Below are 13,522 nucleotides of genomic sequence, written 5' to 3' on the forward strand. Positions count from 1 at the left end.
CGTTACTTCACTGCGCTACAGGATTATCCAATCAAAATGCAGAAACGCTGCAGATTTGTCCAATCAGAACACAGTAGTGAGAGATTGGGCCAATCAGAGCGAGCGGATTACACGCCTGCTGTTGTGCAACGGGATGTGATGGCTATTTAAACCAGTTTCCCACCTTGAGCCCTGCACAGAGATTCAGTTTGAGATATTTTGTGTACCACAGCTCCGAGGCCAGCACCAGGTAAGGCTCTCGAATTATATCTTTATTTCATCTGAGAAAGAGACTCTGCGGTGTTATACCAAATCATAGTTTTTCGCACAACATCCAGATATTATCACGGACGTACGTGTCTCTTTAAAAGTGTGCCATGTACATTATACAATTGTAAACATGCGATTAAGATATAATATACGTTTACATTACATATGCATTTAATATGTGTAGTAATAATATGATGGGATCTCATGTTTTAAAATTCAAGGAAGTGCAGCATATGCTTGTGTGCGAGAATGCGTAGTGTGTGCGTGAGCGCTTGCAGTTTAATTATTAAGCTTACTAGTTTGTAGTATCGAGCATTTTGCGGTGTAGAAGAGATGCGTATGCTTATGCTTTTGCTTTGCGCAGTCTGTCATAAATTCTCATGGCGCATTAAAACCAGTTGCAGTAAAACGTCACTTGGAACATTTTGCAGTATTTGGAAGTGTTGCAAAATCCCTGAGACTAGACTTGGCGCCGAGTCAGATTGGGTGTGGTGAAGACATGAGGATTTTAACGTGATCATTGGTTCATGCAGTGATCATGATCACACCTTCTTGTTCATTTACCATACGTTTGTGTGTGTGTATCTGCCATGAAAGTGTTCTGATGTTGTTAAAATAATACTGAGGCTGTTGTATGTGTCATCAGCAAATAAGAACATTAAGAGGGAACATCGAAGTCTTCAACACACGAATTAAAGGCTTGATTAGCTAAACCAATATGTTTTCAGGGTTACTGTGTTCATTGTGCATATCATATATCTGCCTATTTTGGAGAGATCTGAATCTGATATTAAATTAAAACTAAAAAGTGAATATGATCTGGCCCTCAAAACATATTAGGTAATAGCTTGAATAAAACCAGTTAATTTAGATCATTTTGCATTGTTTAGCTAAATATTTTTTTATGCCATGGAAAACCATATGGTAACAAATTACTTTAATGAGTCTACTTGGGTGATTTTGTAAAATTACTTCCTGATGTTGTGCAGATCTTTCTGTTGCTTTACTATTTTGCTGACCTTATCTGTTAAACATGCATGCTTCAGCGCAGTTAGATTTTAATTGTTCTGCAAATGCACAAGAACCATAAAAAAAATCAATAATGTATTACTATTTGCCAGCCTGTTGCTAATAAGGGGTTGTGTAACCTGGGTTTTGAACACACACCTGAGGGGCGGGTGGGGCACGTCGACGTGTCCATACAAAGTCAGGAAAACTTACACCTTTGAGGAAATAGCTCTTGGGTGGTTAAAAATGCCACTTCTGCTTTATAAAAATGTGGTTTAACCACGGTTTAGATGCCGTTATGTCTTGCCGGCTGTGTTTGGCAACAGCAAAAGAAACACAGATACTGTCCAAACACACATTTGGTTTGACCAAAGCATTAGAATGTCAATAAGTCGAATAATTTGTTTAAAGAAAGTTTTGATTTGCGAGCAGAGCTCTATTTTAAATGATTAATTAGGAAAAGAGTATAAGCAGACATTGCATGCAGAGACTGAAGCTGTCTAAAACGTATTCAATTGCTTGGATTCTCACAGACTCTCCAAAATGAGTGACAACAACCCCGTTAAAGAAGAAGTGCAGAAATTTGACAAGAAATGTCTAAAAAAGACAAACACAGCGGAGAAGAACACCCTGCCAACTCAAGAAGGTAAGCGGGTTTGGCAGCCTCACCCTCATGATTCATTGTTCCAGATCACAGCTCACCCTTGCACAGTCTTGTGCCGATCTGACACGGCAAAGCAAACATTACAAGAATATACACATAGAGGAATTCTGCTGAGATAAGAGCTAAGCTGAAGAGTATAAGATAGAAAGGAGTGGCTGTTGATGGACTCCAGTGATTACCATCCAGCAGCAAGATTTACAAAAGCTTGTTATGGACTTTAAGCTTCATTTTCATTAAGTAATATTGATGTAACACCCCTACTCACAGGTATAAAATGTAACTGCATATGGCAGGGAATGAGAAGATAAGATCTTGGAAGTGCACACTTAAAGGGTTAGTTCACCTAAAAATGAAAATTCTGTCATTAATTACTCACCCTCATGTTGTCCCAAACCCGTACTTCGTTCAACTTGAATGAATAACTTCATCAACTAATAAAGTCAATTTAACGAGTCCATTGTCAGCTACGCAATTACCACTTTGACACTTCAAAAAGTTCATAAAGAGATCGTAAAAGTAATTCACATGAATTGAGAGGTTAAGACATGATTGCTTTAGGCTATATGATTAACAGATTGAATTTAGGCTTTCATTTACAAAAATGAATCAGAGAACATAAGCAGAAGCTCAACCGTACTAGCTTGACACTCGAAAACAAACCTCTTGCAGAAGCTCAAACGTGCTGCGTAACACGAGAATGAACCTCATTGGTTCTTATGATGCTCAAACATGATGCGTAACACAAGAATTAATCTCATTGGTTCTTGAGGAAGCTCAAACGTGTTGTGTAACACGAGAATGAACCTCATTGGTTCTTGCTGAAGCTCAAACGTGCTGTGTAACGAGAATGAACCTCATTGGTTCTTGCAGAAGCTCAAACGTGCAGCGTAACATGAGAACAAACCTCATTGGTTCTTGTGATGCTCAAACGTGATGCGTAACACGAATGAACCTCATTGGTTCTTGTGATGCTCAAACGTGATGCGTAACACAAGAATGAATCTCATTGGTTCTTGAGGAAGCTCAAACGTGATGCGTAACACGAGAATGAACCTCATTGGTTCTTGAGGAAGCTCAAACGTGCTGCGTAACGAGAATGAACCTCATTGGTTCTTGTGATGCTCAAACGTGATGCGTAACACGAGAATGAACCTCATTGGTTCTTGTGATGCTCAAACGTGCTGCGTAACACGAGAATGAACCTCATTGGTTCTTGCTGAAGCTCAAAAGTGATGCATAACACAAGAATGAATCTCATTGGTTCTTGCTGAAGCTAAAAACGTGCTGCGTAACACGAGAATGAACCTCATTGGTTCTTGCTGAAGCTCAATCGTGATGCGTAACACAAGAATGAATCTCATTGGTTCTTGCTGGAGAATGAACCCCATTGGTTCTTGCTGAAGCTCAAACGTGATGCGTAACACAAGAATGAACCTCATTGGTTCTTGCAGAAGCTCAAATGTGCTGCGTAACACGAGAATGAACCTCATTGGTTCTTGCTGAAGCTCAAACGTGATGCGTAACACAAGAATGAATCTCATTGGTTCATGCTGAACCTCAATAGTGATGCGTAACACAAGAATGAACCTCATTGGTTCTTGCTGAAGCTCAAACGTGATGCGTAACACAAGAATGAACCTCATTGGTTCTTGCAGAAGCTCAAACGTGCTGCGTAACACGAGAATGAACCTCATTGGTTCTTGCAGAAGCTCAAACGTGATGCGTAACATAAGAATGAACCTCAGTGGTTCTTGCAAAAGCTCAAACGTGCTGTGTAACACGAGAATGAACCTCATTGGTTCTTGTGATGCTCAAACGTGATGCGTAACATAAGAATGAACCTCATTGGTTCTTGCAGAAGCTCAAACGTGATGCGTAACAAGAATGAATCTCATTGGTTCTTGAGGAAGCTCAAACGTGATGCGTAACACGAGAATGAACCTCATTGGTTCTTGCAGAAGCTCAAATGTGATGCGTAACACGAGAATGAACCTCATTGGTTCTTGATGAAGCTCAAACGTGATGCGTAACACGAGAATGAACCTCACTGGTTCTTGATGAAGCTCAAACGTGATGCGTAACACAAGAATGAACCTCATTGGTTCTTGATGAAGCTCAAACGTGATGCGTAACACGAGAACGAACCTCATTGGTTCTTGAGGAAGCTCAAACGTGATGCGTAACACTAGAACGAACCTCATTGATTCTTGAGGAAGCTCAAACGTGATGCGTAACACGAGAATGAATCTCATTGGTTCTTGCTGAAGCTCAAACGTGCTGTGTAACATGAGAATGAACCTCATTGGTTCTTGTGATGCTCAAACGTGATGCGTAACACAAGAATGAACCCCATTGGTTCTTGCAGAAGCTCAAACGTGATGCGTAACAAGAATGAATCTCATTGGTTCTTGAGGAAGCTCAAACGTGATGCGTAACACGAGAATGAACCTCATTGGTTCTTGATGAAGCTCAAACGTGATGCGTAACACAAGAATGAATCTCATTGGTTCTTGATGAAGCTTAAACGTGATGCGTAACACGAGAACGAACCTCATTGGTTCTTGAAGAAGCTCAAACGTGATGCGTAACACGAGAACGAACCTCATTGGTTCTTGCAGAAGCTCAAACGTGCTGTGTAACACGAGAATGAACCTCATTGGTTCTTGTGATGCTCAAACGTGATGCGTAACACAAGAATGAACCCCACTGGTTCTTTCAGAAGCTCAAACGTGATACGTAACAAGAATGAATCTCATTGGTTCTTGCAGAAGCTCAAATGGGATGCGTAACACGAGAATGAACCTCATTGGTTCTTGATGAAGCTCAAACGTGATGCGTAACACGAGAATGAACCTCATTGGCTCACGTCAGGCGAACATGCTTGAGCTTCCGTTTACCACAACTGATGTGTGAGTTGATGAATGTTTATGTGAATAAAAGGCAATTAAATCTGTTCATCATTTAAAGTGATTGAGTCTCTTCAGAAAATTTGGACTAAACTGTTCGATTCATTTGGATTAGTTTTACGATCTATCTATGAACTTTTTGAAGCGTCAAATTGTCAGTGTGTGGCTGTCAATGGATGGCCAGAAATCTCTCAGATTTCATTAAAATATCTGGTTACACTTTATTTCAATAGTCCACTTTAGACATTCTACTAACTATAAGTAACTTTTCAACTACATGTCAACTAGCTCTCATTGGAGTATTAGTAGACTGTAGTAGACTGTTAGGTTATGGTTTGGGTTCGGGTTAGGAGAATGAGTTGACTTGTAGTTGCCAAGTTACTTATAGTTAGTCCATGTCTAAAGTGGACAATCGAAATAAAGTGTTACCAAATATCTTTATTTGTGTTTTGGAGATGAGCGAAAGTCTTACAGGTTTGGAACGACATGAGGGTGAGTAATTAATGACAGAATTTTCATTTTTGGGTGAACTAACCCTTTAAGTAATGATCGACTCTTCAACACCTACTAAGTAGATTTATGCATGTATTTTCTCCAATAATTGCCTTTAATATCAGTTTTCAGTACAGCTTGTCAGAAGACTAAAAGATGTCTGAAGATGCTCAGATCAATATGTCTCAACTGACGTGAGAACTACTACTAATAATTGTAAACATCTTCCATGTGATCCATTTAGATTTGTTTCCACATTGTTTTGTTTTTATGTGCCTGAAGTTGTCCTTTGTTTTTCTCGTTCAGTGGAAGTTATTTAAGATAAGCTATGCTTCATTTACATCTCACTTTGCATTTACAGTTTCCTCATAAAAAGAGAAAGAAATAAACAAGAAAATATCTCACAGATCTGGATGCGCAGGCATTGTAATGATGATTTAGTCAAGCTACTTTTATTTATATAATGCTTTATACAATAAAGGTTGTTTCAAAGCAGCATATAATGTGCTGGAGTACAAGTCATGCTCCAGAACAGTGTTAGATGTCTTATGAATTAAAACAGCTCATTCAGCTCATTCTGGGAGGAGCGTCCCGAGGAAACCCTGATCTACAACATTGTTTTTCAAAATGTGTTCGGTGGCCAGAACGAATCCTCCTTACTTCTTTTTTTTTTATATCACATGATATTGAATATGTAGCATTTGTCGCTTGAATTTTGATTAGATACCGTGTTATGGCTCTCATATTTTTTATGCTACTTTTAAGGCCACTTTTCACAGTCAACAAACTATTACACTGACACCATTTTCAAATAAACTGAAAACGTTGTATGCGTTTTGGCTGTGTTTTTACGTGACAGCAGCATTTTGGGGGTCATGAAAATGCAAACTTTTGAAAACGGGTTTCAAATTTCTGTTCGGGTTTCTGTTCAGTCCAGAGATGATTTTATTATTGGGAGATACGAGGGTCCATGGATCTACCGTTGGAGAAAACATAACAGCTAATTTGGATCACGTGTGCCTTGATAACCAGTCACATTACAGCCTGGACGTCAATGAATTTCATTTAGAGTTGTGTGACAGTCAATCACTGTTTGCAGATGCTATGGAAATGAATGAGAAGTGCCACAAACTGGATTATACCTGTCGCGCAATTGTCAACGACTTCTCTCATAAAACAGCATTTTTTTTCGGTGTAAACTCTAAAAATAGATCAATCCAAAGTTAATGTTTAAGATCACACATGTTGAAGATTTGCCAAAGGGCTGTCGATTCAATAAATGATAAGCTTTTCCTCACAAAAGCAGTTTATTCAGCGTAGTGAAGCCTGTCCTTTATTGACATCCATTAAAACCAGTCCTCTTGTCTCTTTCCCTGCATACCAGAACATTTTTCTTTACAAAGTGACATCGCCACCTACTGGCCTGGCAGCAGAGTACAGCGTCTTTAGTCATTTTCGCGGATCCGTGCGAACGGGGATAGTTTTGATAATGCTGGCGAAAAAATGCAAAGGAAAAACATTTCTGTTTTTAGTACATTATTGTCGTACATTATTTGTACGTCATTGTCGTGTAAACGTACCCTGAGCCCACAGTGTTTAACCCTGGGTTATGAAGCTTGAGAAGGCCATCTGTTTCTCTTATGTTCATTGTTGCACCTCTCTCATTTCATCTGTTCACAGATATTGAGCAAGAAAAGAAGACTGGAGATGGGGCGAAATGAATCCTGCCACGGCTCTTCTCACATCCTCACGCTCCCCGTCCCGACCCCCGGACGTCTGCTCTACTCCTGCATATCAGATCATTTTTAAATTGAATGGCATTTTTAAAACGACGAGAATCATGTATTAATTGAACCTGTGGATATTTTCAATCTTTTTAACATGTGTTATTTAGAGAGGAGATGATGAGGTGGGCTGTTAATGAGCACATATCTGTATCCGTCATTACCAACTAATGACTGCCCACATCAATCTGGTGCCATTCCGCATTCTTCAAATGACATGTGAGATGATATTTTTGTTTAATAAATAATGGTAAAAAGTTATAAAATGTGTCCAGTCGCTTTATGAAAATAATATTTAGTAATGGTCTCCTTGAGAAAAAATAAAGAAATAAATTATATATATATATATATATATATATATATATATATATATATATATTAGTGCTGGGCAACGATTAATCGCATCCCAAAAAAAAAAAATTGTGTTTACATCATATGTGTGTACTGTGTAGAATTATTTTGGATATATAAATACACACACATGCATGTATATATTTAAGAATTTTTATTTATTTAAATATATATTTATATTTATATATATAATATAAATTATGTATAAATATATACACTATATACATGCAAATATTTCTTAAATATATACAGTATATGCATATGTGTGTAGGCCTATATATACAAAATAATTCTACACGGTAGACACACATATGATGTAGACACAAATTTTTTTTGGATGCGATTAATCGTTGCCCAGCACTAATATATATATATAGCTGCCTAATAATGCAGTTCACCACTTATTAGATGGAGTTAAAAAAACGTATCCTTTTATGGCTTCAAACCTAAGAGGTTGTGTTTGTATATTGGATGATGTCACCCTCTGGGTGGTTTCTACAGCGACCACATCACTCTTATCTTGGTCACGAACCGCTTCCTCTACAAGGATCCTCACATTACTCAGTTCCTGTAAAGATCTACCTTTATAGATTCAGATATAGATTCAGTCATGTAGGCATATAATATTCTCTTCTTTGATTATTATGCTTTCCCACAGCCCACTCTGTTCTGTCTTGACTGACTTTGTAAAGTCGGGATATCGCTATTACTAACTTTTCATGATTTATGTTTTAGTAAACTATGATACCTCAAAAGGATTCTTACTCTACAGCAATAAACAGACTGGGACAATACTATTCAGAGTTTTGAGGGCAGTCCTCATTCTCAATTTATTATTCCAAGAGGCTAAAGCTAAATACACCATGGGCCAAATACACAATTGCATTTTAAGGCTTGCCCTGTCTTTGTTCAATATATGATCTCTCTAAGAAAAAGGTGTGTTCTTCTGAGGGTTGTGGTCAATGGCTTCTCTCTCTCTCTCTCTCTCTCTCTCTCTCTCTCTCTCTCTCTCTCTCTCTCTCTCTCTCTCTCTCTCTCTCTCTCTCTCTCTCTCTCTCTCTCTCTCTCTCTCTCTCTCTCTCTCTCTCTCTCTCAGATCTTTCACAAACACACAAAGCTAAAAAAGGCCCCATTTTATAATCCCTAATGACACACAATATCTCTACATTTGCGTACATGTTGCTTCTACTTTATTTGTTACATTACTTGTCGTTGCTTTTCCTGTTTGCGTCAATGGCATTAGCAATACACATTTTTTTTAATGAACATTTTATCAAATTTCTACCTTTCTAGACATTTAGTTCTAGACACACAACAATGCTCCTGTTCAGCCCATGTTCACCCACACACACATGATGCTTATAATTTAGATCTTTATCTAATCATTTAGAAGAGAGCACTTCATTTCTCATGACAGATGATATAAAACATATAGATACTGTAATCACCAATGCTCACAGTTAGTGAACTTCTGCTTCATTCTTATCCTGCACAATGTGTGCTAGTGACATGAATGATCACTCAAAACGTGCAGCTTGATGAGAGCATGTCAGATATTACTTTTCTTACTTTTAATTCTATATTATTTAGACTTTTCTCTGATCAGACAGATGCATATTGCCCGCTGAACACTAAAATGATGTGGTAAGCAACTCGCACGAACAGGAAACACTCTAAATAGTATGTCATTTGTCATTTGAGGAGATCGCTAGAGATAAACAAAGCACATACAAATAAAGACAAGAAACGACAAGGGACAACTGAAACTCTGCTATATATGTATGTACAGGGGAAACTAAACTAGACACAGGTGTGCAAATCATTGGTAACCATAGAAACTAACAGGGATATAATCAGTAACTTAGAAAATCAAAACTAAAGAGAATTATCAACATAAAAGTCCACATAACTAGTGATTTGCAAAAAAAGAGAGGCTTTTAAAACTTTTAATCTATTGAACCAGTTGCTACACAACATGATTCCTTGTTTCACTGTTTTTATTGAAAGTGAAATCTAAATGCAATTAACTTATCATCTAAATATGAAGGGTTTGTCTATTATGCGTTATTCAAATTGTTTGGTTAATGGAGAGCTTGACTAATCAGACCAATAAGAGACTAACTAAAACTCGTCCTTTTTATTATACAAATGTGTGTTAAAAATGCAGCTTTTGCAAAACCAGACACTGGCTCATGGGTTCGTTTCTGAGTGATTTGTTCATGAACCAGATCTGATTCTCAAGCGTAACTCACACAATCTGCTTGAAGTTGTCATCAATGAATAACTTTAGGCCTGTTCTCCACATGAAGCTACCATCAAACTCTATGTTTTTTATGGTAAAAACATAGTACTAATAAAGTGCTTTTTTGAAGCTTGAAAGATACAGTCCCTATTAATTGTAATTGGAAAAGAGTGACTAGTACAACATTTCACCTTTTGTGTTTTATGCATGCCAGAAAGGCTATACAGTTTTGAATGGCGTAAGGCTGTTAAATTTAAATTTTGGGGCAGGGACCATTGCTTTATTTCTTTTGTTATCTTATTCTAATGTACCACACCTTTACAGTTGCGTAAAAGCAACTCGTGCCAAAGGGTGTGAGTGAGTGAATTCTCAGGGATAGTGCATGATAACTGTCTTTTATAGTACAGTCTAACACATTTTAGAATGAGTTATTGTCATTTGTAAATCTAGAATGAATTACAAAAATGCAGGTTTTGGTTTATATGGCAACTTATGGCATGCTTAGCAAACATGTCAAGTAACTCATAGAGTATTATTTTATATATATATATATATATATATATATACTTTATATCTGCTATAACACTTTATTTTGATGCTCCTCAAACATACATTAACTAGTAACTAGACATTAACATACAGTAACTAGAAGTAACTTTGCAACCCCTGGCAAAAATTACCCAGATTTGTTTACTTTATAACAAACAAATCACAGATATGACACAAAGAAGGTTTTATTCAATAGCTTAACATTCTGACTTCATGAAACATTCCTCAAACAAATCCACTTGGATTGTCTTTTTCCAGACCATGTAGAGGAAAAAAAAAGTATGGAATCACTTAATGTTGAGGAACAAATGATGGAATCGTCAACAAAAAACACATTTAATACATTGTTGCTCCTTTTCTGCGTGGCTTTTGACAGCCTGGATTCTTGGAGGCTTGGACTTCACTAATGAAAAACAATATTCCCCATCAAGCTAGTTCCAACTTTCCCAATCAGCTTTGCAGATCAGCTTTATGGACCAGCATTTTCCACCTTAAATTTTCAATTGGATTGAGATCCGGATTGTTTGCTGGCCATGTCATTCAGTCCATGTGCCTTTCCTGAAGAACAGCTTGAACACTTTTTGCTCTGTGGCAAGATGCATTATCATCCTGAAAAATTATTTCATCATCACCTAACATATTTGGTAACACTTTACGGTTACACTTTATTTTAAGGTGTCATTGTTACAGTGTAATTAAATGTAATATTAAGCAACTACACTTAATAGGGTTAGGATTAGGATTTGGTTGAGGGTTAGTTGCATGTAATTTTGCATCATTTATTGTTATTACTATGGTAAGTACATGTAACATATCGTTAGCCTCATAGCATAATTGCCTAAGTCATATTTCAATGTTTTTGGAAAACAAGACAAGTTTTGCAGTAAAGTTAGGCAGATATCACAATTTGGCCAAAAAATGACTTTTTTTTTAGGCTAACGATATGTAACAAGGACACTGTAAAATAAAGTGTTGCCCACTTTACAATAAGGTTCATTAGTTAACTACCTTAATTAGCACAAACTAATAATGAACTGCACTTATACAGCATTTATTAATCTTTGTTAATGTTAGTTTCATCATTTACTAATACAATATTAAAATCTTGTTAACATTAGATAATGCACTGTGAACTAACATGAACAAACAATGAATGACTGTATTTTTATTAACTAACGCTAACAAATATGAACAAATAATGTAACAAATGTATTGCTCATGGTTAGTTCATGTTAGTTATTAAAGGTGGGGTATGTGATTCTCTTTTTTAGTAAATTTTTTCAAAATCACTTGAAATCCTATTCCTAACCCACTTACAGCCACTGAGTTAGAAGCACTGAAGTGAAAATTAAGCAATTTAATCATCTGTGGAACGGGCAGGACTCGAAAAACTCCAGCCAGTCATTTCCAAGACCACCTAGAATCATTGGACAGTAAGTTCGTCAATCAAACGGTCGTACCACACCCCCATCCCCCTCCATGTTCTTCGAATGGTGGAGTCAGGCCCAGCGTTGGAGGGAAAGAAGGGTTGAGTTGTGTATTTTCAAAATCTGCCGGCCGTTTTGCAAATCCCATACCCTACCTTTAACTAATGTTAACTAATGAAACTTATTGTAAAGTTTTACCACATATTTTCTATTGATGGATTGAGAAAAGGATCCAAATTTCAATGTGCACCATTGCATTTACTGCAACCTCATATTATAAATGAGTTGGGAAATGTGATTTTCTTTATACTGTATGTTTCATTACAGCAGCACATGACAAAAGTTCCAGGATAATGCAGATTTGTGATTCATCCCTGAATATCACTTCCATCCAATCACACACGATTACTTCTCTTTATCCCACTGTAACCTTATTTTCTTTTTAAGTGTTACCCATTATTCATTTGGCTTTTCTATATGTAAATCCCATTTCATTCAGCTGGTTTCTTACGGGTCTGTCGCAATCATTGGCTCCTGTTTCTGTCCATTTGGTTTTCATTTGTTTTGTTTTGCATTTTCTACTGTATTTGCTTTGGGATTTCTATCCTGATGCTTTCACGTCTTCCTTGGTCTGCCCGCATGTTTTCCTTTATACCTTCCCATTTAGTTTATACTTGCACCAAATTTTAGACACAGCTGACTGGGAACAACCAACTTCTTTGGCCATAATCCGTGTTGAAATTCCTTGTTGGAGGCGTTTCGCAATCCTTTTCATTGTTTCAACTAACAACTCTTTTGTTGTGGCCATATTTCCTTTCATTCAGACAAGTCAAACAACCTGTTAAGGTGTGTTTTAACTGGTGACTAATTAGCATTTTTAGACTTGTCCCAGTATTTGTTTCAAAATGGAAATTAAAAGATGATTCCATAATTTTTCCTCAACATTGAGTGATTCCATATACTTTTTACCTCTATGTGCTCTGGAAAAAGACATGTCAATAATAATAAAAAAGATTTGAGTGGATTTGATTGAGGTATGTTTCATGAAGCCAGAATGTTAAGCTATTGAACAAAATCTTTTCTGTCATATCTGTGATTTGTAAAGTAAAGTAAAGTAAAGTAAAGTAAAGTAAAACAAATATGGATGAACATCCTCTAAGTGTGATGACATGATTCCATCATTTTTGCCAGGGGTTGTACATGCCAATTTATTCTACTAACCCTAACCTAACAGTCTACTAATACTCTAAAGAGAGTTAGTTGACATGTTGTAAAGTTAGTAAGTAGAGTGTCTAAAGGAGACTATTGAAATAAAGTGTAGCTTTTAAATGCTTTTGAAGCACCATAAGAACGCATTGAAAGAGTTGAAAGAGTGTGAAAGTTAACTTTGATAAATTAGGGAAGATGCCAGGCTTTCACTAACGCAAGAATGTGTTTCACAGCACTCGGACGTGTGTGGTCATGTCTGAAGGGAACGTATTTGTGCGCTGGCAGATGTTTGTGTGACAGAGTGTATGCAGAGTTACATTCGATCACCAAACACAAAGAACATTACAATTATCATTATAAAAAGTGACCTAACTATTGAGAAATGTGTCCCAACCATTGTAAAAAAAAAAAAAAAAAAAAAAAACCTGGGTAGAAACTGCAATAAAACTACATTGATCCAAATGGTAAAAAACAAAACAAGTCTTCAGTAAGGTTTTAAACCTTTCGACATGAGAAGACAGCCTAATGTGTACCAGCAATTTGAAATTTCATTTGAAACTAAACTCATTTATAGAGTTGTTTTAATTTATTAAAGATTTTGCGATGGATCTGAGATGATAAAAGCCACTCATCACCACTGA

General features: G+C 36.8%; 1 protein-coding gene across 1 annotated transcript; it reads left to right on the top strand.

Moving 5' to 3' along the window:
• The first annotated feature begins 109 nt into the window (after positions 1-109).
• tmsb1 (thymosin beta 1) lies at positions 110-7,369 on the top strand. The gene is made up of 3 exons (XM_084429838.1): positions 110-229; positions 1,791-1,903; positions 7,000-7,369. The coding sequence occupies exons 2-3, from the start codon at positions 1,801-1,803 to the stop codon at positions 7,038-7,040; spliced, it is 144 nt and encodes a 47-aa protein (XP_084285964.1). The 5' UTR covers positions 110-229; positions 1,791-1,800; the 3' UTR covers positions 7,041-7,369.
• Positions 7,370-13,522: the final 6,153 nt, after the last annotated feature.

Source organism: Rutilus rutilus (genome assembly GCF_951802725.1).
Source record: "Rutilus rutilus genome assembly, chromosome: 14".
Lineage (NCBI taxonomy): Eukaryota > Metazoa > Chordata > Actinopteri > Cypriniformes > Leuciscidae > Rutilus > Rutilus rutilus.